The sequence below is a fragment of the Ovis aries genome, chromosome 3, assembly GCF_016772045.2.
Source record: "Ovis aries strain OAR_USU_Benz2616 breed Rambouillet chromosome 3, ARS-UI_Ramb_v3.0, whole genome shotgun sequence".
Lineage (NCBI taxonomy): Eukaryota > Metazoa > Chordata > Mammalia > Artiodactyla > Bovidae > Ovis > Ovis aries.
This window is the reverse complement of record NC_056056.1, coordinates 216,599,239-216,625,376: the sequence shown is the minus strand read 5'-3', so window position 1 is coordinate 216,625,376 and position 26,138 is coordinate 216,599,239. Positions and strand designations below refer to the sequence as shown.

Genomic DNA, 26,138 nt, shown 5'->3' with positions numbered 1-26,138 from the left:
AAGCAACCACTTATCTGACCACTGAAGCCCTTTTTACATACAACTCAGTTGGGAATGACTTGTCTACAGCATATACACATAGGTGGGAAACCCTTTTTAAGTAAAAGCAATTACATTATTATTAAGGACAATGAAACTGATCACACCAAGCTAGGGAATAAGTTAAACCTGTCATTAAAAGACAGTGTTTACAGGTTTATGCTGAAAGCCTTCTCCAGAGGTCTTCCCAACCAAGGTCATCTGCCTGTGATGGGAAAATGCTTATGTTCTACATACTTCTGTGTGGGGGCCAGGAAGACTGAGGCCTAGAAAAGGGGGCCTCATGGCAGAGTCAGTGCCAGAACCCAGATCTGAACATAGGGGTCCTGCCCCTTCCTAGGCCAGGGCCCTCCCCATCTCCTTCCTTTTGATCAGCCAGCTGACAAGGCACTAAGTCAACCAGGAACCTGAGAGGACCAACAGGTGAGAGGCAGGGGCAAAGTGCCAGGGGCCTGGAAAAGGCAGACCAGACCTCAAGGAGGTAGGCCGAGGAAATCAGGAGCGGCCCTTTCGTATTTTCCATGATGTTACTATGAGGTCCTGGCTACAGGGTGCTCAGATGCAGGGGCCTGGGGAAGGGAGATGGGAAGCCCCTCCCCCACCCAGGGTAGGGACCACGTCTCCAGCCCCCTTGAGCCATCAGCGAGTCCACAAAGAGCACAAAGGGAATGGATGAATCAGTTCCTGAGAGGAATTTCTGCAGACATGGTCCTCCCGAGCTCCCTGGCTCTACTGCTATCCTGCACGGAGGCAGAGGCCTGGAGCCGATGACCTTTGCAGACCCTTCCAGGGCGGGACTCTGGCTACAGGCAGCTAGTGCTATCTCTGCAGTCACTCCTTCAACCCAGCTGAGTTAAGGACTCTCTGAGCCATCCAGTTCAAAGAGCCACAGACAGGAACCGTGGAGGGGGTGTGGGCCCCTGCTGGGCCTGGGTGCAGAGGTGAAGCTGGGAGTTCTGTTCAGAGCCCAGGGACCTAGTGGTCCACCTGGCTCTACTTCTTCAGAGCAGGCGCACTCTCTGCGGCATCTCCACTGCGCAGGGCTTTGCCCTGGGGGCCGGTCTGTGTTCCAGGGCAGCTGAGGGCCCCAAGGAGCGAACCTGTGCAGGACTGGAGGCCAAGGTCCTTTGGAAGATCAGGGATTCACCACACAGGAATCACTCCCAAAGAAGAAGTTATGAAGGTGTCCCTGACTCCTTGGAGAGAATGAATGAATGAACAAAAGAACTGACATTTATTGAGCATCTCTGTGCCAAGCCCTGTGTCAACCTTCGTTTCATCTGCACAACAGCCCTGAGAGGTTGGTTCATTATCACTTCTCAATCCAGGGAGGCAGACTGAGGCACGGAGTGGTGCATGGCTCTGCCCAGGGTCCCACAGCACACGAGAGCAGAGTCAGACCAGGAGTCCCCTGCTGTGCTGGGCCAGGCCCCTTTTGGCAGCCAGCCTCCACCGGGACTGTAAAATTGGCCTTCATATTGCAGCTGTGGGAGGGCCTCTCAGCCCTTATGGAGCCACCTCCAGCCTGTGGCAGTGCATTTGAGAGAGATTTTGGTTTCTCTCTCTTCTCATCCCCAGCCTGTGGGCTCCTGGGGCCAGGAACCACCTGTGATTCATCACTAGGCACAGAACAGTTGCTCAATAAATGTTTACTGAATGAACACACACATGAAGATCAACAAAGGAGGTGATGAGAAGTGGTGAGCCTTAACTGGCCCCTCTAGCCAGCCTTCTGCTACCCTGCACACCCTGGCATCTTGGCTGGTCCAGGCAGTGGGCTGCCCTTCAACCTTGCCACTGAGCATATACTTAGGGCTTCCTGCTTCTGGAAGCTGTGCAGGCCTACGGCTGTGCCGAGGCGGGAAACAGCGTGTTGTATTCCTCCTGGAAGGTAAGGTCCTTGAATCTCCGCACGGCCAAGGCTGCGGTCAGGCTCTGCCAGGAGAGAGCAGGGGTGAGGCCGGCGCGGAAGATGAGGGGGCAGGCAGAGGCACCATCAGGGAGGTTGGCTTCAGGGGGCAGGTCGGCACCTGTCAGTCAGCCATTCAGACTCCGCCCCTGGAAGTCCCGGTGACCACTCACTCACTCCTCCTCTGCAAGCCCCGCCCCAGGGGAAAAGGGATGTCTAGGTGTCCACAAAAAGAAGAAATGTGGCCAGGATGGGCCCAGGAGGGGAACAGGGAAGGCTGGCTGCAGCATGGTCTCACAGGAGTGGCCGGTGCTGGTGCCTATATACAGCGCCGGGGGAGCTTCTTGCAGAAGGCCGAGGACAGCTGGAAGGCCTGGATGGGAGGGGGATGTGGGAGGGGAAGGGAGAACCCTTGGGAAGGGGGAAGGGAGCCTACATGACCCAAGATATCTGCAGGAGGGAGACAGGAGAAGAAAAAACATGTTGAGAGGACAGGGAGCCAATGGGAGGAGGGGACAGTCACGCTGCCATACCGACTGGCGCGCGAGACCACCAGATCCAAAATCCACAAAGGGGGCAACCTCTGGCCAGGGGCGCCCAGAGACATGCTTTTTTTGACCTACATATATATGTAGAGGTCAAATATATATGTATTTTTAACACAAAAAGATCAGAATCCACATAGAAGTTCAGATTCCTGGCCTCCCTGGGAAAACCAGAAGCCCTGGCCTCTGTGGGTCCCCAGTCCTGCTCAGAACAGGGCCTGGGTAGACCCTTTCAGGATGCTGAACACCTGCCGCCTGGTCCACTCACGCCTTATCTCATTCTGCCTGCCAGATGGGCACCTGTGTTTGTGACACAGCCCACTGCAAACCCAATCTCCCCATTTTACAGACAGGAAGGCAGAGGCCCAGAAAATTAGGAGAAGCCCCAAGATTCAACCCAGGTCTCCTGACTCTCAGCCTCTGCTCTTTCTCAGCCTTGAACCTCAAAGCCTTATCTTCCCATCTAGGCCTCAACCTTCTCGTCTGTAAAAGGGAACAGTAAATAACTACCACCCAATGACCAGAGTGGTTAGGAGGGGAAGCTGTTTCCACAGGAAGGGTGCCCTGAACCAGAGCCAGGGTCTGCTATCACCCCCGACTGTCCTGGCTGGCAAAAGGCAGCGGTCTCCCTCCTCAGGGAGCAGCCCCGCCGTGTGCATTGAGGCGGGAAGCAGAACAGAGACCCTGGCTGTGCTCAAAGGCCACCCGCCCGGGAGCCCGGCTGGGGCGGGCAGGTGCAGGCTGGCTGGACGGCGTACTCACCCACGTGAAGATGGAGAAGAAGGAGAAGGCGATGGCGGCCCGGGCCGCGTCTGTCCCCTCGTTCAGCGGGTTGTCCTTGGGCTCGGAGACCTGCCACTGGTTGGCCAGGAAGCAGAAGCCCACGAACCAGAGGAAGGCCCAGAAGGCTGGGGTGGGCACAGGGCCAGGCAGCCCACGTGGGCAGAGAGGGCGGGTGGGGAGGAGGATACGGGAAAAAAGACCGAGGAACCGGGGAGGTTCAAGGGCACGTCTCCCACGCTCCCCACCCACAGAGGGAGAGGAGGTGGGGGGGTCAGAGTGCGGGGAGCACGGGGAAGCACAGGTGAGAACAGAGAGGCCGGCCAGACCCGGAGCAGGAGAGACCCCGGGGAAGGAGGCGGCCAGGCCCGGACCAGAGTCAGGGAGGGGCGGGCAGTGAGAGAGGGAGAGACGGGGAGAGGGAGACAGAGAAAAGTCAGTGAGCCTCGGCCGCGCTGCTCTAAGCTCAGCCAGCACAGGCTTCCCGGCTTAATCCCTGACTGACCCGTGGTCCAGCCTGAGGCCCGCAGCTCTTCTGTGAGGGGCTGCCACCTGAGCCCACCCCCAACCTGGCTGCAGCTGCCCAGAGCACTGGACCGGGGAGGACGAGGGGACACGTCTATCTGCAGTCCCACGGAGCCTTGAGGCGGCTGAGGGTTCCTTTGAGAGCCCAGGCCTGGGAGTTTTAGGGGTGGGAGCCTTGAGGGGACAAGTCCCCCTCTGGACGCCCACCGTCTACCTAGAGAGGCCCAAAGCTGCTCTGGATGAAGAGCGTGCGTGCCCAAGGGCTGGCACCTAGAGCCCAGCCCCTCCCAGAGGCACTGCTGGGGAGCCCTTGAGAACCACTCGCGGCATATCTGTACCTTCAAATCAAAGGGGCCCCAGGCCTCACTGCCTGCAGACCAGGCACATCCTGAGAGTCCTGGAAGTGGCTGGAGGGGCCCCAGACTGAGACCCAAGAGCTCCAGGCCAGGGACACCAAGCCCAAGCCTCCTCCAGCCTCTCAGACTCACTGGGACAGAGGCCAGGGCACCTCTGCCAAAGCCGCTTCTAAAGGGCAAGGGCAGCTCCCCAGCCCCAAGTCCTGACCCTCCCAGGGCACCTAATGTGTGCAGGTCCTTCGGCCATCGCTCGGCTTAGTACTCACAGGGCTCCACCAGGGAGGGGGGCCAGAGGAGGCCAGTGAAAGCAAAGGAACCCCCTCTGGACATTGTGTTCCTACTCTGCCATGAGCTGTGGGCTGTCTTGAGGTCTCGGGCCCCGCCCTGGTCCTATACAACCCTGCTGCCAGCCTTGTGACCCCAAGTCTGTCCCTTTGCAACCACCTGCACCTCGGTTTCCCCATCTGGAAAATGGGCAGAAGGGTGGCAGCCACCTCCCAGGTGTGTGTGAGGCTGAGCAGGACCACGGTCAGGAGAGCCCCTGGCAGACTCTGTGCCGCTAGCGGGGGGAGGGGGCACAGTACCCACTGGGGTGGGGCTCACCCGAGACGCCGATGTCGGACAGGACGGCCTTCTTCCGGTCCTTGACGCTGCTTATCTGGGGGAAGTACACGTCCAGGGCCAGGTAGAGCAGGCAGGTGAGGAAGGCGAGCACGCCCACGGTCACGCCGTAGCCACAGGCGTTGGGGTTGCGGTTGTAGATGCAGAACTCCTCGCTTTCCGAGGGGCTGTTGAGGTAGCCCTCATTCACGATGGAGCCGAACACCACGATGGAGAACACCTGTGGCGACAGGGGAGGGGTGGGGGTGGCCGTGAGACCCGGGCAGGCCCCTCCTAGCGCCGGCTGGGCTGCCTGCCCCTCTGTGAGCCCTCTTCATCCCAAACAGTCATAGGGCCGAGGTGCGGCACGCAGGTCAGAGGGGGAGGCCCAGAGAGGGAGGGAAACTTGCATGGGGTCACACAGCACAGGTGGGATCAATCACTTCCTTCTCCAGCTGGAGGCACTGAGGACCCCCCACCGCCCAACCACAGATGTGGCCCTACTCCCCTTCCAGCCAGGTGCTAAGAGGCCTTCCTGGGCCCTGACACCAAGGTTCCTCTAGGACTGGACCCAGCCTCCCGAAAGAAGCGGTCTCAGCCCTCCAGGTGGTGAACTGCCACGCCTGCAAGCCCCTGGCTGATTGTGGCATGAGCCAGCCCCATCACAGGTTCTGCGGAATGACAGGCTGTCCTGGGCTCTCAGGCCCTGTTCTTGGTCCCACCCTTCCCTGATGCCCAGGCGCTGACAAGCAGAGAGAATGACAAAGGACCAAATACACCTGTTACGACCTTGTCCATTACAGGGCAACCTGCAGGACCCCAAGCGTCACAGGCGTTACCTCCTTTAACGCCCCCAACAACCTCCAAGACGGGTCTACTTCAGCTGAGTTGGCTGCCAGCAGGGGTGGTCCCTCCTGGCATCTACACCCTTGTGCTATCTCCTTCCCCTTGACTGAAGGCTGAGCCTAGCATGTTGCTTCTCAGCAAAACAGACTATGGCAAGAAGTGACGGGATGTCACTTGTGTGAGGAGATTACAAAGACCCGGCCTCGGTCAAGCTCATCCTCTCCGGCCCCTCCTTGCTCGCTCTGAGGGAAGCGGCTGCCAGATTTGGAGCTGCCTTATGAAGAAACGTACGGACGTGGAACTGAGGGAAGTCTCCAGGCAACAGCCAACTGGGAACTCGGCCCACAAGGAATGAGGCCTGCCAGCGCCATGAAAGTGAGCTTGACGGCAGAGCTACCCTCAGCCTTCAGATGAGACCGCAGCCCTGGCCAACACCTCAATGTGCGAGGCAGTGGCATCTGACTAAGGAGGCTCCTGGCCACGGAAAGTGAGAGAATCTAGCGCTTTTGTTGTTGTTGTTGTTAACGTGTGCTTTCCTTATTTGGCTGCATCAAGGCTTAGTTGCAGCGTGCAGGATCTTGGTTGCTGCAGGATCTTGGTTACCGCGTGCAGGCTTCTCTCTAGTTTTGGTGTGTGGGCTTAATTGCTGCGCCGCATGTGGGATCTCAGTTTGCTAACCAGGGATTGAACCAGCATCCTCTGCACTGGAAGGCGGAGTCTTAACCCCTGGACCACTAGGGAAGTCCCCGAACATTGCCTGTTTTAAGTCATTACATCTGGGTGTGCTGTGGCACAGCAGCAGCTAACGAATACAGTCAGTATCCTTGGCGTTTTGCAGATGAGACACGGAAGGTGAAGGTGTCAGTTTATGTGCCCAGAGTCACACAGCTGGGACGTGGCAGAGCTGGCTTCAAACCCAGCGACCTGATTCTGAAGTCCATGCTTCTTCCTCCTGCCTCTCACCTCCCCTGAAACTCTGAGGATGAAGAGGCCCAACCACAGTCAATGGACAAACACACAGACAGGAAGACAGAGCCTCAGATGTGGCCTGCAGTGAACCTGAGGCGCAGCTGCATAGGACTTTTTTTTTTTAACTTTTTATTTCATATTGAAGTATAGCTGATTAAGCTTCGCCGATGGCTCACTGGGTAAAGAAGCTGCCTGCAAGGCAGGAGACAAAGGAGATGTAGGTTAGATCCCTGGGTTGGGAAGATCCTCTAGAGAAGGAAATGGCAACCCATTCCAGTATTCTTGCCTGGAGAATTCCACAGACAGAGGAGTCTGGTGGGCTACAGTCCATGGGGTTACAGAGTCAGGCACGACTGAGCAACTAAGCACACCGCTGATTAACAAAGTTGTGATGGTTTCAGGTGGACAGCAAAGGGACTCGGCCACACAAACACATGTGTCCATTCTCCCCCAAACTCCCCTCCCATCCAGGCTGCCACATAACAGAGTTCCCTGTGCTATAAAGCACGTCTTTGTTCGTTATCCATTTTAATGCAGAGGATTTTAATTGCCCATTTCCCACTTCATTTTGCTTTCCAATTTTTCCACAATGAGGAACTATAATTTCAGTGTGAACCAGATACATTTTTGTCCTTAGCTAACACCCTGGATGGGTAGAGGCTCCATGGCAGGTGTGAGAAAAAAATATGAGAAGCATCATTTTTTAAATGGCATTTTTAAGATGTCTACACATGGATTGTATAACGTACTAGATATATCAGTGTAGTAGTAATATATATATATAACAAATCTACATTTTTTATTGAAGTATAATTATATATTATATGTTACAAGTATATAATATATACTTGTGATTCAGTTTTTAAAGGTTATACTCCATTTACAGTTATTATAAAATATTGGCTATAGTCTCCACGATGTACAATAAATCCTTGTAGCTTATTTTATACATAATAGTTTGTACCTCTTAATCCCCAACCCCTGTATTGCCCCTCCCTGCTGATAACCAGTTATTCTCTTTATCTGTAAATCTGCTTCTTTTTTGTTGTATTTACTAGTTTATTGCATTTTTTAGACTCCATATATAACTGATATACAGTATTTGTCTCTATCTGATTTATTTCACTTAGCATAATATCCTCCAAGGCCATTCATGTTGCTGCAAATGGCAAATTTTCCTTCTTTTTTATGACTGAGTAGTATTCCATTCCAAGACAGATTTAGAAAAGGCAGAGGAACCAGAGATCAAATTGCCAACGTCCGTTGGATCATCAAAAAAGCAAGAGAATTTCAGAAAAATACCTACTTCTGCTTTATTGACTACGCCAAAGCCTCTGACTGTGTGGGTCACAACTGTGGAAAATTCTTAAAGAGATGGGAATACCAGACCACCTGACCTGCCTCCTAAGAAATCTGTATGCAGGTCAAGAAACAACAGTAAGAACTGGACATGGAACAACAGACTGGTTCCAAATTGGGAAAGGAGTATGTCAAGGCTGTATATCGTCACCCTGCTTATTTAACTTATATGCAGAGTATGTCATGTGAAATGCCAGGCTGGAAGAAGCACAAACTGGAATCAAGATTGCCAGGAGAAATATCAATAACCTCAGATACACAGATGACACCACCCTATGGCAGAAAAGGAAGAGGAACTAAAGTGCCTCTTTATGAAAGCGAAAGAGGAGAGTGAAAAGTTGGGTTAAAACTCAGCATTCAGAAAACTAAAATCATGGTATCTGGTCTCATCACTTCATGGCAAATAGATAGGGAAACAACGGAAACAGTGACAGACTTTATTTTGGGGGGCTCCAAAATCACTGCAGATGGTGACCACAGCCATGAAATTAAAAGGCGCTTGCTCCTTGGAAGAAAAGCTATGACCAACCTAGACAGCATATTAAAACGCAGAGACCTTTGCAAACAAAGGTCTGTCTAGTCAAAGCTATGGTTTTTCGAGTAGTCATGTACAGATGTGAGAGTTGGACTATAAAGAAAGCTGAGTGCCGAAGAACTGATGCTTTTGAACTGTGGTGTTGGAGAAGATTCTTGAATCCCCTGGATTTCAAGGAGATCCAACCAACCCATCCTAAAGGAAATCAGTCCTGAGTATTCGTTGGAAGTACTAATGCTGAACTCCAATACTTTGGCCACCTGATGCAAAGAACTGACTCCTTGGAAAAGACGCTGATACTGGGAAAGATTGAAGGCAGCCTGAGAAGGGCACAACAGAGGATGAGATGGTTGGATGGCATCACCAACTTGATGGACATGAGTTTGAGCAGGCTCCAGGAGTTGGTGATGGACAGGGAAGCCTGGTGTGCTGTAGTCCATGGGGTAGCAAAGAGTCAGGCACAACTGAGTGACTGAACTGAACTGAGTATGCCATTGCATATATATACCACATCTTCTTTATCCATTTATCTGGTTGCTTTTTTTTTAAAGTATATTTATTTTTATTTATTTGGCTGCATGGGGGTCTTAGTTGTGGCACACGGGATCTTCACTGTGGCATGCAAACTCTTAGTGCAGCATGTGGGATCCAGTTCCATGACCAGGGATTGAACCCTGGTCCCCTGCACTGGCAGTATAGAAATAGCCACTGGACCACCAGGGAAGTTCCTGTCCATTCATCTGTTGATGGACACTTTAGGTTGCTTCCATTTCTTGGCAACTGTAAATGATGCTGCTATGAACCTTGGGGTGCATGTATCTTTTCAAGTCAGTGTTTTTGGTTTTCTCAGATATATGCCCAAGAGTGGAACTGCTGGGTCATATGGTACTTCCATTTTTAGTTTTTTAAGACACCTCCATACTGTTTTCCACAGTAGCTGCACCAATTTACATTCCCATCAAAGGTGTATGAGGATTCCCTTTTTTTCACATCCTCATCAACATTTGCTATTTGTGTTCTTTTTGATGATAACTATTCTGACTGATGTGAGGTGATACCTCATTGTGGTTTTGATTTGCATTTCCCTGGTGATTAGTGATGCTAAGCATCTTTTTCTGTGCCTGTTGGCCATCTGCATGTCCCCTTTGGGGAAATGTCTATTCAGATCTTCTGCCCATTTTTTAATCAGCGTTTTTTTTTTTTACAGGATTGTGTGTGTGTGTGTGTGTGTGTGTGTGTTGAGTTGTAATAGCTGTTTACCTATGCTGGGTATTAACCCCTTATCAGCCTTATCAATTGCAAATATTTTCTCCCATTCAGTGGGGCTGTCTTTTTGTTTTGTTTATAATTCCATGGACTACAGTCCATGGGGTCGCAAAGAGTCAGACACGACTGAGCGACTTTCACTTTGTTGTGCAAAAGCTTTCAGGTTTAATTAGGTCTCATTTATTTATTGTTGCTTTTATTTCCTTTGCTTTAGGAGATAAATCCCCCCAAAATATTGCTAGGATTTATGTCAAAGAGTGTTCTGCTTATATTTTCCTCTATGGGTTTTATGTTTTCTGGTCTCACATTTAGGTCTTTAATCTATTGTGAGTCTATTTTTGTATATGGTATGAAAGAATGCTCTGATTTCATTCGTTTATGTGTAGCTGTCCAGTTTCCCCAGCATCACGTATTGAAGAGACTGCTTTTTCTCCACTGTATATTCTTGCCTCCTTTGTCACAGGCTAATTGGGTTTCAGATTCACTCACACTTCATGGGAGGACTGACTCAAATTTTTTTCCCTAAAGGAGTGCATGATCTAAAGTTTGGAGATCACTGGTCCACGACACTGTGTATTAAGGATTCTGACCCAAATATTCACTACCAGATGAGTGGAGAAGAAAGTTGTGGCGCATCCATACAGCGGAATATTACTCAGGCACTAAAAGGGGCAGAGTTCTGATACAACTTGAGGGACCTTGAAACTGATGAAGAAAGAAGCGAAAGAAGCCAGACGTGAAAGGTCAGTATTATGATTTCTTTTACGTATTATACCCTTAACAGGCAAACCATGGCAAATAGACTGGAGATCACCAGCGGCTGGGGAAGTGGAGAATGGGGAGTGACTACTTAACGGGCATGGGGGCTCTTTATGGGGGTAATGAAAGGGTTTCGAAACTAGACAGGCAGCAGTTGTACCACACTGTGAACGCACTAAATGTCACTGAACTGTATACTTTGAAATGGCTCATTGTGGGTAATGTCAATTTTTTTCTTCAATTCAAAAAAAAAAAAAAAAGAAAGGACTGATAGGCTGTGTTCTGGTTCAGCCACGGGCACCGAAGTGGGCAGTGGGGGCCCGTGAGCTACACGTCTGCCAATCCTGAGTTGGGAACGTACATGTCACCACAACCCCAGGCCTGTGGAGGCCTCCGGGCTCACAGCTCTGCCCAGTCACAGGCTCCGGTCTTCACAATCGCCCCATGGAACAGTAAGGGCGATCCCTACTGCCCCCAAATTACAGAGCAGGAAAACTGAGGCTCCGAAAGAGAAGGTGTACAGGCTGAATCGGAGCCCAGTTCCCCTCAGTCTCAGCATTAGGCTCTCTTCCAGCTGACCGAGCTGGCTCAGCCTCAGGAGGTAGACCCCTAAAGGAGGGGCGACCCTTTATTTCCAGAGACCCAGGGGATCAGCAGGAAAGCAGGCTGTGGGGCCAGAGTGGCAGGTCTGGCGTTCGCGGTCACAGGAGGGGAGAAGTGGGAAGTCCTGACTTCAGAGCGGTTGTCAGACGGATCCCTGGACTACTGACACAGCCCAGAGGAGCAAGGCAGACGCCAACGAGAGATGAAGGCGGGCTCTGACAGGCAGCTGCCTGGGCCGTGCACTGCACAGCTCCAGGGTCCACCACTCAAACAGCCCCTTGGACTGTGACCGAGATCAGTCTAAGACTCCTACCAGAAAACCGCCAGGTCGGGAATCTGAGGCCCTGTCTTCAGATTCGGTCACTAGACACCACCGATCCAGCAAAATGGAAAGACAGTGAAAGTCGCTCAGTCGTGTCTGACTCTTTGCAACCTCACGGACTATAGAGTCCATGGAATTCTCCAGGCCAAAATACTGGAGTGGGTTCTTCTCTAGGGGATCTTCCCAACCCGAGAATCGAGCCCAGGTCTCCTGCATTGCAGGTGGATTCCTCACCAGCTGAGCCACATGAGAAGCTTGAGAATACTGGGGTGGGTAGCCTATCCCTTCTCCAGCGGATCTTCCCGACCCAGTAATCGAATCCGGGTCTTAAAAGCCTCTTGATTAGAGAGAGACTTCAGACACGAGGAGTCACACAGACCGGATGGATTTAAACCCAAGCCTGCTCCTCATGCTGTGTGGCCTCCAGCAAATGACATAACCTCTCTGAGCCTCAGCTTGGTCCTCTGTAAAAATTAACCTTCCCTCCAGGGCTGATGGGAGAACGACATCAGTGAGTACCCAGAGCAGAGCGGCTGGAACTTTGTAGGGTTAACTGCCTTCTCCAGAGGCCCTGGACACTTCCTTACAGATGTGCTCCCTGGGGGCTGGAACAAGGCTGGCCTCCCCCACCCCGGTGGGGCCCCCTCCCACAAAGCAGCCTTCGAGGAGGTTGTGGGGGGAGGGGAGCAGATGGGAGGAAGTCTGGGCTTTGGCAGAGGAGGAACCATTAAGACAAGCCCTCTTGGGGGAGAGGAGCAGGGCGTCCTCAGGGAGGCCAGAGGAAAGTGCTGGCAAGGACGTGTCCCCAAGAGGGGATGAAGCAAGATCAAAACAGCCTCCGAGGGGCCTGGAGGAACCACAGGCAGAGCGGAAGGAGGGGGCCTCGGGCCAGCTCCTAGCCGCCTGTCCTTCAGAGCTCCCTGCCCTTCTCTCCACAGACACAGCCTCGGGAAGGCATTCATCACAGGTCACAGGCTTCCTGGTGCCTCACGTTGGGCTGAGAGGGGGCGTCCGGGGTGACCACCTCCATGGAGACACAGATGTCGGGAGGTGACCAGCTCTGGAGGGACAGGAGCAAGGGGGCAAGAGCCTGGGTCACATTAGCCTGGGTGCTGAATCTGCCTGGTTCCTTGTCTAGCAGGTGACCTCAGGCCGGTCACTTAACCTGAGTCTCAGTTTCCAAGTCTGCACAGTGGGGCGATAACAGTACCTAAACCACTGACGTTTTGTGAGCAATGAGTGAGGTCCTGCATGCAAGGATCAGCCTGTGACCTGGAGTGACCTGTGACCTGGAGCATCCAAAAGGTGCCAGACTGACCCTAAACAAGTGGAGCAGATAATGTAGGCCATGACTCATGGGAGGGAAGTGGCAGCGATCAGGGAGAGAGCCCTGAGCAGTGATTTCTGAGCTGAGCCAAGAAGGAGCCTAAAGGAGCATCAAGCGGGACAGAAGGAGACAGACCGGGTGAACGGGGGTCACCCAGTGAGCTCTGAACAGACGCTTGTCTGCAGGGATGTAGGGCCATGGAGATATCTGGGAGAGATGCTCCGTGGAGAAGTAGCCGAAAGTGCGAAGGCCCTGGGGCAGGAATGAGTCTGGTGGTTGGAGAGGCACACAGAGTATGGCTGAAGGGAATGAGCAAGGTGAGGTCACCCAGGGCTTCAAGGGGAAGGCGGAGTTCAGGAGAAGGTGAGTGACTTGATCTGAGTTAGGTTTTAAAAAGCATCACCCCGGAGAGGAGGAGAAAAGACTGTGGGTCAAAGGGAAAAGCAGGGGGACCAGTGGGACCAGGTGAGGGATGAGGGGGCAGGGCTGGTGTGGGTCGAGGGATGGGGTGAAGGGGTGGGAGGGGACTGTCCTGTGGAGGGAACGTCACCAGAACCTGCAGACAGAGGCCTGCTGCTGGGAGGGGAGGGGGTCGTGGGGGGTCCTGCCAGGTCCCCTGGCTGCAGGGCTGGGCCAGGACAGGGAGCCTCCCAGGGCCAGGCTGAGAGTCTGCTGGTCAAGAAACTGAGGCTCCATGAAGGGAAGAAGTATGGCTACGAACACACAAGCAGGCCCCTGCAGTCTGCCCACACTCCCTACAGACATTCTGAGCCCAGGTGAACTCCTGTTTAGCCGCAGTCTCCCCGCCTGACTCAGCGGGCTGCTCAGGATCTCAGTGGGGGCCAGGCCCACAGATGAATCCCAAGCAGGAGTGTGTGCAGGGTCAGGATCAGGGAGGGTGGGAGGCAGCCCCCGCTAAAAGCAGGCCCCAGCCTCAGGTTTCTGTTCCACAGTCAGACAGAGGAGGAACCGGGATCCCTCCAGACCCACGATGGGAGTGAAGAACACACTCTTGACTCCGAGAGGTCCCTGTCCTTATTCTCATTCTACCCGCATCCGGGGGGCCTGCCCAGGTCACATGGCTGGTTGGGGTGGATGAAGACTCAAACCCGGGTCTCTCTGAATCCAAGGCTGGTGCCCTGTGTCAGGCGTCCTCTGGGGTAACCTGCTGAGGCCGGATCTATAGGGACGGCAAGGTGTACACAGGGCAGTCACCAGAGAACCGGAAATGAAACCCAGATGAAATTTGATGCCGGCCACAGCTGCAAAGGCATGGGAGGGAGACGCTCACCCCGCAGAGCAGATCTGCTGCAGGGACTGGAGGCAGGTCTGCGGAGGCAGATCCAGCAGCTGGGAAACAAGAGAAAATGAGGGTGGGGGCCTCGGGGGGCCCCTGGTTACTGGCAGGCACAGGAAAAACAACATCCTTCCCTTGCACTAAAGAAAATGTTTTTTTTTAAAAAAAGCACCAAAGTAAACCGGGCCAAGACGCTGTTTTTTTCCCACCATCTTTATAATCCAATCCTGTGTCTAAAAAAAAAGAAAACCCAGATTCCAGATGGCATTTAGAGCAGAGCTATGCCAAACTCAGAAAAATAAATCGGCAGGGACCTCAGCATCTCAGGCTCCTGGAGTTAGACACACAGAGACAGAGACTCCAGGACCGCCAGACCCTGCCTGGCCTCCCATCTCTTCCTCTCTCAGCCCGCAATTCAGTCATCCCAGAGGGCCAGTGTGGGCAGAGCCACAGGCTGTCTGATCATTTTGCCCCAGCAGTTCCCACCTCCCAGAACGCCCTTCCCCACCTTTTCCATTTTTCAAATAGGAACGAACTCCTTCACACCCTTCAAGACCCCGCTAGGAGGTGGCAACTTGCAGCCGCCGTCTGGGACACCCTCTTTCCTAGTCACCCTCCCCGACCCTGACCCTGGACATACTCCTGCTTGGGAGTCATCTATGGGTCTGTCCCCTGCTGAGACCCTGAGCCAACCCACAGCCTCCACAGGGGCCCTGCATCCACTGGGAGTGCTTGACAAAATCATCTTGTTTAATCCCCATCAAAACCTCTAAGGAAAAAAAAAAAACCTAAAAACACCCCCCTACACATTAGGAGATGCATACCACAGTATATAAAATAGATCAAGTCCTACAGGATAGCACAGGGAACTGTATTCAATATCTTGTAATAACGTAATGGAAGAGAATCTAAAAAAATCCATAAACATATACGTAAAACCGAATCACTCCGCCGCACACCAGAAACTAACACAACATTGTAAATCAACTACACTTCAATAAACAAACAGCAGCAAGAAAACATCCCCCCAAAGCAGGCTTACTCAGCCCATTTCACAGACAGGGAAGCTGAAGCTTCTCTAGACTTTGGCCTGCCCGTGGCCAGCCCACCCGGAGCAGGTCAGTGTAGCGCCAGGTCTCCCAGGCTCAGCGCCCCTGCCAGCCCCATTCCAGGATGTGAGTCAACAAACCCTTAACCTTCAGCTGCCTCCCCATGAGGAAGTGAATTCCAGACCCCAAACTCCAGGAGCAGGTGAGCCCCAGGAGTGACAGCTGCTATCCCGCGCCTGTCTCCACCCACAGTGCAGGAGGGGCCTGGCCCACTTTCCTCCACGTCTGCACACGGAGCTGGCAGCCTGGGCCTGGCCCACTGCCGGGCATAAGGCTAACTTCGGCTCCAGGGAGAGTTGGCCCAGCTGGTGCGGTGGGCGGGGGGTGGGGGTGGCAGGGGGAGGTAGGGGCAGAGGTCACTGCTATTTGCCAGGAACTTCCCAGAGGGCTGGCTTTAAACACCTTTAGGCACCTGCTGAGTCTTTCCCCATAAACTATGGAGAGATGAGGCCGGGAGCCTATACTGCCCACCTCCTTTGCTATTTCTGGGTGGCATCTTCTGCCTCACCCTGTACAGGGGCGTCTGCTTCCAAATTGGGCGGCTGGGAGGAGTCCCTGGTCCTAGCCTCACACTGCAAGGCAGCCAGCTGACCTGCTCACTGGCTCTCCACTTCGCGGTCTGGGCTGCTGTCCACTCCCAGGCCGCTATGTTCCACTCCCAGGCCGCAATGCTGCTGCCTGAACCAGGACCGCCACCTCTCCAGCCTCCTCCAAGCCGGCTCCAGACGGCCGCCAGGGGGCACTCACCACCCCCCAGCTCTCATCAGTCCCTCCTGTGCCGTGCTTAGTCGCTCAGTCCTGTCCGACTCTGTGTGACCCTATGGACTGTAGCCCGCCAGGCTCCTCTGTTCACGGGGGTTCTCCAGGCAAGAACACTGGAGTGGAGGAGGCTCCAGGGAATCTTCGGTACCCAGCAATCGAACCGGGGTCTCCTGCATTGCAGGCGGATTCTTCACCAACCCAACTACCAGGGAAGCCTTCAGTCCCTCCTGGGCTGAGCAAAAAGTCCAGTCCCTAAGATGGATTCCCAAGGTCCCCCTACTTGGGCCTCTGGTCTCATCTCTGGTCCCTCCCAGTCTTCAGCGACCTCCAGCCCCTTATATGTCCGCACACTGACCCCCACTCAGCTGCTCAGACCCCAGAGTGGGCGTGTCCTCAAACCCCATCCAACCTGGCTCCTGGGCCTATTTCTTCAGCCTTCCCCAAACAACTCTGCTTCCTCCACGCCCCACACACTTGTCCAGGCCACCATCCCCCGTCGCCAGGCGATGACAGCAGCTTCCCAGGGCCCGTGTGCCACTCCTGCCCCCTGCCCCATCCACTTTGCCACAGCTGGAAAGCTCTCTTCAGACCTAAGCCAGATCACATCACCCCCTGCTGCATCCCACACCTCCACGGAGAGAGCCCTGTCCCCACCACAAACCCCAGGGTTCCTGCCTTCCGCTCCACCTCCTTTCCTGCCATTCTCCTCTCGCTCCCTCCTAAGCTCATTCCTGCCTCAGGTCCTTTGCACAGCTGCTTCCTTTGTCTGGGATGCCTAGAGTCCCCCAGGTCTTCCAAGTTGGCTCCTGCTGGTTCCTTCTTGATATCCAAATCTCAGTACAAGCCACTTCCTCAGAGAAGCCCTCCAGACCTGACTCCCAGTATTTGCCAATGCACCCACTTACTTTCTTGATAACATCATTATGTATTTTCTTTTTCTTATGTATCGCTTCTGTTGTTGGGTGTATGTCTCTAACTCAGACCCAGAGGGAGGGTCGGGAGTGAAGAGCAAGCCTGAACGATGGGCACTTGAGTTGAAAGAGTATTCTCTCCTCGGCACCTTGGCTTACACACCTCTAACCACGGGGAGCTCGCTCCCTAACAACAGGCTGCCAAGTCCTCTCCCTCAGTGAGAGCTGAACCGCCTTCCTGCCAGCGTCCCTGTGAAACCTCTGCCTCCTGGGCCTCCAGGGGAAGGGTGGATGAAGGGGCAGCCAGGCACCTGAGGGACGAGTCAGGCTGTGACGGCTCCCTTCCCGGAAATGGGCCCTGCCTCCCCCGGAGTCATGTGAGGGGAGGGGCCTAAGCCAGCACAGCGGCGCGTGACGGGCACCGGGCGGGCACTCGGCTTCCCCGAGAGCCTCGTGCAGAGCCGCGGGGCCGAGGCGGGGCGGGCGGGCCCCCTTCTCTCCTCCCTGGCCCCGCTGCCCCCTCCGCAGCCTTAGAAGCGACCTGCGGCGGATTAGGCCGTAATCTTCCTGCAAGCTGTTCTCGCGTGTGCTCTCCGCGGTGGGGGTGGGAGTGGGCTTGCTGGGCAGGGGCCCTGTCCCCGAGGCACTGAGATTCAGCCTGCTGATCCGAAGGCATGGCGTCTTCCCCCTCCTGTGGCTGCACAACCGCAGTGGGGCAGGGAGCCCCCTTAGACATGGGGAAACTGAGACCCACTCGCCCTGAAGACGGGAGACTTGAATGGAGAACGTGGGTGGAAGGAGGGTGGGGCAGGGAAGTTCCCAGCTTCATTCACCCACATGTGAGCCCCGACGGGACGCAGGCGCCGTCTAGCACTGGGGACGTGACTGTGGCCTGATGGACGCGGTCCCTGCCCCCCAGAACTTACATCACCACGTGGTGCCTCCCGGCCTCGGCCTGCACCCCTGCCAGCCCTTCTGCCTGGAACATCCCCCCTGCGCCTGGCTGGCCCCGTCGCTCCAGCCCGTCCGGCCTGAGTGTCTCCACGTCACCTCACTCTAGGTCTTGCGCTCACCTCCGGATCTTAAGTGGTTTCTCCGCTGCATTTCCCTGTGTGAGCCTCGCACAGACCCGACACATTAAAGAGGAGGCGAGAGTCCTGCTGGAACCACCGGGAGGACGTACAAACCCCTCACTGGGCCAGATGCAGCCGAGAGAGGCATTAATGACGATCGGCCATGGGATCTGGCCACTTGAAGGTCACAGACGATCTTGACAAGGTGGCGGGGTGGGGGCAAGGGCCTGAACGGGGCGCACGTGTGAGAGAAAACCAGCGAGCAACAGCAGGGACAGTAACCACAGCCAAACCTTCTGGAGAACCAGAGGACTGGGCGAGGGGGTAGAAAGAACACGCGTTTGTAAGCTGACAGGAGAGAGCCAGAGTGGAGGATGGAGGCGAGAGTGGGGAAGGAGGAAGAGAGGGAACTGGAGTCCTTGAGCAGGTGACGGGGGCATCCGGTGGACCCTGCGAGCCTCGCCTGGCCGCCGGAACAGGAGAGAGCCTGGGGGAGGGCGGGCAAGCGGAGGCCAAGGGTGGATGCCAGCAGGACTTTGCCAGGTGAGCGCAGCAGCGACGCAGGAAAGCTAGAGCCCAGAGCAGGTAGGTGAGACCACCCAGGAGCCCAAGTTGGAGAGGGGCACAGAGAGGATGGGGTGAGGGCCGGGGCACCACGGGAGGGTCCCGGGTAAAGGACACAAGGGAGAGAGCTGGGAAGATGGGAGGGGAGGGGAGGGGCGGACACCTGAGTTCTCACCAAGAATGACAGCCAGAACCAGGGTATGCCGGGTGAGAGTGGCTGAGGCGGAGAGGAAGGAGGCCAGCCGGAGAGAAGCAGGGAGCTGCAGAGACCAGGAAGGAAGGCAGGCAGGACGGTGCTGGGGCGGGCAGGCAGGCGCGGCGTGGAGTCTCTGCATTTTCGAGGGACAGGGGAAGTGACCCGGGGGCTGGGCCACAGTGAGGGCAGTGGCTGGTCCGGAGCTGGCCTGAGATTCCAAGCTGGGGGAGAAAGGTCTGCGAGCAGCCTCAGGAGCCAGGAGGACTCTGTCCCATCTCCAGGCTCAGCGGAGGGAGGGCATGAAGCAAAGAGTAGTCCCCACCAAGAAGGCGGCCTGTCATTCTTGGCCCGGGGAAGCAGGGCCGGGCAGGACCAGGTTACCCTGCAATTTTAAGGAAGGGGTCCGGGGGTGTTCAGAGGAGGGTCAGAGATCTGGGAACAGACCATGTCCTCTTGACCCCTGGACCCTGAGCTGTTTGAGTAGCCCAGGAAGGTTGGGGCTCCTGGACGCTTGCTTTCTAAACAGCCTGGGACTGTTCCAGCCAAAAGGCCACCCCTTCCCCACGGTGCCCCTCCCCCATGCATCTTCCCCAGCAGAGGGGGTGTGAGCACGATTCCTTCCTGGGTGGGAGGGCTTCCCCAGAAACACGAGGAGGGTGTGGGCCACCCTGCCGGCTCCAGCTGACACTGTCCGGCTCACACGCTTCTGGCCCTAGGGCCAGGCCCGCTCTGCAGACCCCCACAAAGCATTGGTGGGGGTCAGGGGGAGGTTGACATCGCTTCTTCAAACACTTACTGGTCTCAAAGTTCCCCACCTGCAATGTGCTAGGAGCAGAGGAGGGTTCTTAGAGGGTGGAAAGGCTGGGAACTCACCAGCCCAACCTGTCCCCTGTTCCCATCTGACAGATGGGGAAACGGAGGCCCCATCTTGGCCTGTTACTCAAGTCACACCACCCGTCACAGTCGGAGTGGGCGCAGAACATGGCCTCAGGCCTTGGGCCCCAGACATTCCTGACGCCCGGCCTGGCCTCCCCTCCTACCAGACAGCTGGTTCTTCCGGTGGAGGTGCCAACGCGGCTCCCATGCCAGTTCTACCATCTGCCCTTTCCCTTCCCCACCCCCTCCTCCTGGCTTTTCCTTCTCTCCGCTCTCCCTCCCCCAGGCTTCGTTCTTTCTCCCCAGGCTCAGGCCCGCCTAACGGCTCTGCACAAGTGGCCGTGTGGGACTCCCCATGTGGCTGGGGACTCCCCAAAGCAGGAAGCAGGGGCCACGTCCTGAAAGTCAGGTGCAGGCTGCAATCTCACTTAAAGTGAGGCGGCGGGGGGAGGGACGAAACCCACTAGACAGGGATGTCGTGCCCAGAGGAGCGGATTGGGCAGCAGGCCCTTTATACGTCCATTTTCACAAACTGAGTCAGGTATCCCCTGGAGCCTGGGTACCCCAATCCCATGCTACTGATGAGGCTGGGACTTTCCATCCCCTTCTGGTGGCCCTGTGGTCAAAGCCAAACCCAAGACTCCTCAAGCTCCTGTACCGTCCCAGGACGTGAGATGCCCAAGACACACGCAGAAACCTACCAGCCCTCTCCTGACCCCCTCCTAGGCCTGAGAGTGATGGGACCAGCCAGTCACAGGTCAGCCACACGCGAGGAAGATTTCAAGACCTTCAATGATAAACGCCAAAGGAGCCCCGGACCCAGCTCCCTAAGTAAGTGGCAGGGCCTTGCCTGGTGCTGGAAGAGGACAGGTTGGACCATTCCACACATTTCCTGCTGGGCCTCCTTCCCCCAGAATCCTCCCTAAGTCACACCTCCCACTGCAGGAAAGCTTCCAAAACACGCCTCTTTTCTCGGCTTGAACTCCCTCTCTGAGGCTTTCCATGGCTCTCAGATGAGGCTCAGCTTGTGAAACTGGCATCCAAGGCTTGCCCTGGGCTGCCCCCCTGCCTGCCCCCATGCCTCCGGACCGACTTCTCACTCTCACTCACACACCCAGGGTCCCCAAGAGCTCAGCATCGTTTCTGAAGCCCACTCAGACCTGCTGTTCCTCCCAACTGGAATATACACTTCCCCCACCTTCTTTATCAGGATCAGCTCAGGAACCATGCCCCCAGGCAGAGGTAGCCACTCTGCACTGGATCTCCTCTCTTCCTTGACACATTCCAAGCCTTCTGGATGGTTCCTGTCGATTCAATTTTGTTTTCACTGGACGAGAGGATTGCTGGTGGGACATACAGGCAGGCATCCAGCAGGGATTTGGTGTTTGTGGAATGAACGAACGCCAGAGCTGGCCACAGGCTCTGTCACCACCCTGGACCTGTTTTACCCACTGCCACTGCAGGCTCCAGAATTTCTAGGCAGGACAGGGAGGGCAAATGGTTGGGAACAGAGACAGGGGGTCTAATTTTGAAGGCGCTGCGTTTGCAAAGCAAACTTGGGGTTTTTTTGTCCCAGCCCATGGCGTGTAGGATCTCTGTTCCCCAACCAGGAATCGAATCTGCACTCCCTGCGGTGGAAGCACCCACCAAGTCTTAACCACTGGACCTCCAGGGATATCCTGCCAATTCAGCTTTTATACTCAGTGTTTGCTTGCAGTGATTGAGGGAATCTGATAAAAATGAGGGTGTAAAACTGTTCCCTCAAGCCACTCCTTGACGCCACCGCGACTCAGACAGGGAAGCCACGGGTGGTACGCTGAACGTGGACCCAAGTAGGCTGGGTTGGAATTGCGGCTCTGACAGTCCCAGGCCCAGTCTCTGTCTCCAGACAGCAGACAAGTCACCTCCAGCCTGCCCCTTACTTCTATCCTGGCGGGAAAGATGTCCCACTCTACTTACAGCATCCTGAGTGTATAAGCTAAAGCCCTTACGAGATCAACTCTGAAAACAGCAATACCTCAAACAGTTTATTGGTTAATTTGTGCCAAAACAGAGTATTAATCCAGAAAGAAAAAGAAAACCTCTCATTCATCAGCGCCACTATTTTTTTTCCCATGGGTCATTTCAATGCTCTAAAGGTAAAGATGTACATTTCAAACAGAAGGAGGGCCTTCATATGAAATCAGCTAGCTCCCAGCGACGAGGGAGCCTGATGGGCTGCCGTCTATGGGGTCGAACAGAGTCGGACACGACTGAAGCGACTTAGCAGCAGCAGCTCCCTGCTCAAACTCCTTTGTTCTCACCTGGCTCTGGACAAAGAAAGGGGTCACTGACGGGCTGCCGGATCAGAGCCAGACTGGGCACCTCTGACGGGGAGACAGAGGCACAGTGGGGGCCACGGCTGGCGCCAGACCTCCTGTTCCTCCAGCCAACACAGAGGAGCAGCTCTGGGCTCTACCTGCTCTACTGAACTTCACCTTGCCCTGGTCAGGAAGGGTCCAAGCTGGAATCCACCAGAGGACTCATCAGCTCCCTCCCTACCTTAACCCTCAGGGTCAGTTTCTCAATCACTGTGGTGAGCAATCACCCTCACATGTTGGGGGAAGGAGCGAGCTAGGGGGTTGGAAGGTGAACAGGGGTGGAGAGGAGCTGAAAAAGCCTCAGTCATGAGATCAGGGGGTCCTGTGGGCCTGGGGGCTAGGGTTCTAGGGTAGGTCCAAGTTTGGTGACTCTCTGAAGCTTACATGCTTTGGGGGCCCACTTTCAAATAAATAACAGAAATAACAAAGATCTTTTACAGATTTTTACACAATCAAGAGCCCATGTGCTCTCAATGCTAGGGCCCCTCCAGGGCTGCAAGAAGGGTCTGGGGAGCACAGGAATCCTGGACAGAGTGACCGGCCATCTTGTCTGTCTGGGACAGGGCTGCTCCCAGGATATGGGACTTCCTGTGTAGAAGGCAGGAAAGTTCTGGCAAACCAGGGAAAATCGGTGATGGATGCTCAGACTCCACTAGCTCAAAGGTGAAGCTTAAGACCTGCCAGACTCTGTGGGGAGCAGAAGGAACCCGAGGGCAAAGGACAGGTCGGCACATGTGTCCACGACATGACCCCAGCATGTTAAAATGTCTCAGGACACCATGTGTTTTTGAGAAAGACTGGAAGGAGACAGAGGCCCTTCTTATGAGGTGGGATCACATGGGCTTTTTCTTCCTTTTTTTTGTGGTAAGATACATACAACATTGGAATAGAAAATGGCAACTCCAATAACCTTGCCTGGAAAACCCTTTGGACAGAGAAGCCATGCTAGGCTGCAGTCCATGGGGTCACGAAGAGTCGGGCACCACTGAGCACACACACACATAACGTAAAATTTACCACCTTAACCATTTTTAAGTGTACAGATCAGTGGTGCTAAGTATGTATATATCATTGTACAATCATCACAAGTGACTTGTGTTCTCTGTTTATTGGCAGGTATTACTTCTAATGACTAGGAAAAAAAACCTATGTACATTTTTAAAAGTGTCAATCAGCCTGTATCAGACACCTCTGCTCATGTAAAGGTAGTGAGCAGGGCTGGGAGGCTGTGGGGGCCTTTGGGGTATTGGATGGGGGCTGTGGACCCAGATGACCCTTATCCTTCCCCAATCTGAGATCTCAGGATTCCAAATGCTTCCTGATCCAGGGAAAGCACTGTGCTTTGGAGACAGGAAGGTTTGAGTTCAAATCCTCTTCGTTTGCCACCACGATGCTCAGTAACCCTGGGCCTCTCTGAACCTCAGATGCCTCAAGTGCGTCTCCAGGGGAAATAGGTGAGCAATCGTGAGTGCAGTCCTGCACACAATAGGTGCGTAGTGACTTTTTCTGTCTTCGGCTTGGAAGGTCCTCCCTGTGCATGGATGTGCACGCCTGTCAACCCTCCTCATTCTTCCAGGCCCAATTTGACATCACCTTCTCCAGGAAGCTTCTCTGATTCCTCCCCGAGCGCTCCCAGCCTCTCTGCCTGGGGGTGCCTGGCTCACTCCCCGGCAGGACCGGAGGCTCCCTGGCACTAAAGGGATGTGTCTGAGTCATGCCACCTTCCCTCTGGGCCTAGCCGACTCAATAAAGCTTCGCTAAATGAAGCCATCACCAGCAGAAGTGACCCAGGCAGACAAAACGCCCACACCCCCTCACAAAGCCGGTGACTTCACCCTCCCAGGCCAGCGGCCCAGAGGCCAGGTGAGGGAAGCAGAGCACAGAGCCGGCCCACCTGGTCAGGCAGGTGTCCCCCAGAGCTGCACTGTTGCCGAGGATTTGCCAGGGTCTCTGCGGAGCTGGAGACGACACGGATGAATGAACCTGGCACCACAAACCTTCCAAGATGTACCCCTGGGGTGCCTGGCCGTGGGCCATCACCGGGCTTCCCTGCCCCCAGAGAGCTCCCCATCTGGGGGGCACTTGAGAAGCCTGGAGTGTAAATGTTGCCACGATGCTTCCTGAGGCACCAGAGGCAGGTTTGAACGTTTTAAGACAAAGCAAAGGTAAATAGCTCCCTTTTCCTCTGGGAGGCCAGAGATAAACACCCAACGGTCCCACCCATCACACGCTAATGTGGCCCTGAAAATCCAGGAAGTGAGGGAGCTTGAGCATGCCTTGGCCTCAGCGGGCTTCAGGTGCACCCCCTGGGGTGGCTGGTAGGGCCCCTGCCCAGTGTCCCCAGTGCGGGCACTTCTAACATAGGCCCACAGGCAGGGGCCCCAGGCCTGCAGAGGCAAGACCCTCTAGTGAGTGGGCCTGGGCAACCCGAGGGAGCCCCAGATACCCCTTTCCAGAGAGGGGCAGGCCTCCCTTCCCTGGGGGTGCCTCCCAGGCCATGTGAACCCTTCGCCGTGTGCTGGTTCTGTCCCATCCTCTCCTCAACCCCAGCTTTGAACAGGGACCCCCCCACTCAGCTCTCTGCACTGGGGTATTCTGCCCTCACCAGGCTGGAGGTCAAGTTCGGGCCTCTCTGCCCTTCTCTGTGGGCAGGGGTCCTTTCTCCGGCTCCCACGCCCCACTGCTGGGGCATCCAGGTGTGTTCAGGGCTTGTCCCCAGCCCAAGGAGGTCTCAAGGAGGCTCCTCCCATCTGGCCACAAATAGGGAAACTGAGGCAAGCCAGAGGAGGTGACGCTGCCCATCTCAGAATTTAACTACTTGTTTCCCAGGAACATTTCTCCAGTGGCTTCCAGCCCAAGGTCACGCTGCGGGAAAGGCAGTTCCCAGTGGAAGCCAGGAATCCGGCTCCCGCCGCGTCGCTCCACACTGTCCAGGTTAAGCCACAAAAGCCCGGTTTCCTGCCCTCTCCTCCTTGAACGTCCATGGCAAGCGCGCGTGCACCCCCACGAGACGATCCACGCCCTGATTCACCCCCCCACTCTCAAAAACAAGGCCACCTGGTGATTCACCGACACACACCCCCCCTCAAAAAAAAAAAAAAAGCCACCTGAAACCAGGGTTTGGTCCCCACGGTCGCCAGTCCGCCCAAGCGGCCGCACGCAGCCCGAGCCGTGAGGTGGCTGGTCGCGGCCTGGAGGTCACCGCGACGCGGGGGAGAGCAAGTAGTAGGGTCACCGGGAAGCCAGGGGTGGGGGAGCAGGAAAGCCTCCGCGAGCGCTGGGCACCCCTGTCCGGGGGCTCGGGAAGGAAAGAGGGGCGGGCGTCAGAACCCCGGGCGGACGGCTCCCCACCAGCGGCCGCGCCCGGGTCCCCCGGTGCCCCGGGGGTAGTTGGCGTCCGTCCCGGCGCTCGGCCCTTGCCCGCACCTCCCACCCCGGCTCCCCACCCCGAGTCCGGCCGGGCCACCCGGCCGTCCTTACCCAGGAAACGACGCGCAGGATGGTGTGAGGCTGCCGGACCAGGGTGTAGGGGTCGAAGGCGCCCCCGGCTTTGCCAGCTCCGTACGCACCCCCTTCCATCGTGGCTGCACCCGCGCGGTGCCCCCCGTTCGGCGCGCGCCGCCGGCCCGTGCGCGTGCGCGGCGCCCCCGCCCCCTCCCCGGCTCGCGCCACCCGCGTGGTCGAGGGCTCCCGCGAGGGGGCGCTGTGCGCGGAGGGAGCCGGGCGGGCGCGGGTTCTGCGGTCCGGGCGGAGGGCGCGCTCGTCGCCGGCTTGGTGACCTCTTTGCTAAGTAGAGGGGGCGGGGGGACGAGGAGGGGGTGTGTGTGTGCAGCAAATGCAGGGCTTGTCGCCGCCCCCCAGGACCGGGCCGCCCTGCGACCATCACTGCCCCCTCCGAGCCTACGCGGCTCTGGGATGAAACCACCTTCCTTACTTGTTTGCTGGTTTCCTGGCGATCTGTCTTGCCCCCAATATAATGAGCGAGGAGGGACCGCCTTTGTCCTCTTTATGGGGTGCTTGGGACACAGGAGGTGCCGCAGGAAGACTTTTCGAATGAATGAACCGTGAATGAATAACCTTTCTCTCGAGAGCCTTCTGAAGCACAGCTCCCCACCCCCTGCCCAACCTCCTAGCCTTCCACCTTGCTTTTACGCTCACTGCTCAAATCCTATGTGTCCTCCACTCCCAGCCTGGAGGGGTCAGCGATACTTGGCTCAGAAACAAAGGCGGAAGAAGGACAATAAATTCTT

General features: G+C 55.7%; 1 protein-coding gene across 3 annotated transcripts in view; it reads right to left on the bottom strand.

Annotated features, from left to right (window-relative positions):
* Positions 1 to 25,518, bottom strand: part of SYNGR1 (synaptogyrin 1) — a 30,110-nt gene extending 4,592 nt beyond the window's left edge. For 2 of the 3 annotated variants that reach the window (XM_027968125.2, XM_042247754.1), the window contains exons 1-3: positions 25,369 to 25,518; positions 4,758 to 4,995; positions 3,256 to 3,401 (exon numbers count right to left, since the gene is read on the bottom strand). In XM_027968125.2, the coding sequence (XP_027823926.1) occupies positions 3,256 to 3,401; positions 4,758 to 4,995; positions 25,369 to 25,467 (483 nt within the window). In that variant the 5' untranslated portion in view covers positions 25,468 to 25,518. Of the gene's footprint in view, positions 1 to 1,673; positions 1,975 to 3,255; positions 3,402 to 4,757; positions 4,996 to 25,368 lie in introns of those variants that run through there. The other variant, XM_027968126.2, reaches the window with a different exon arrangement.
* Between the last annotated feature and the right edge of the window lie 620 nt (positions 25,519 to 26,138).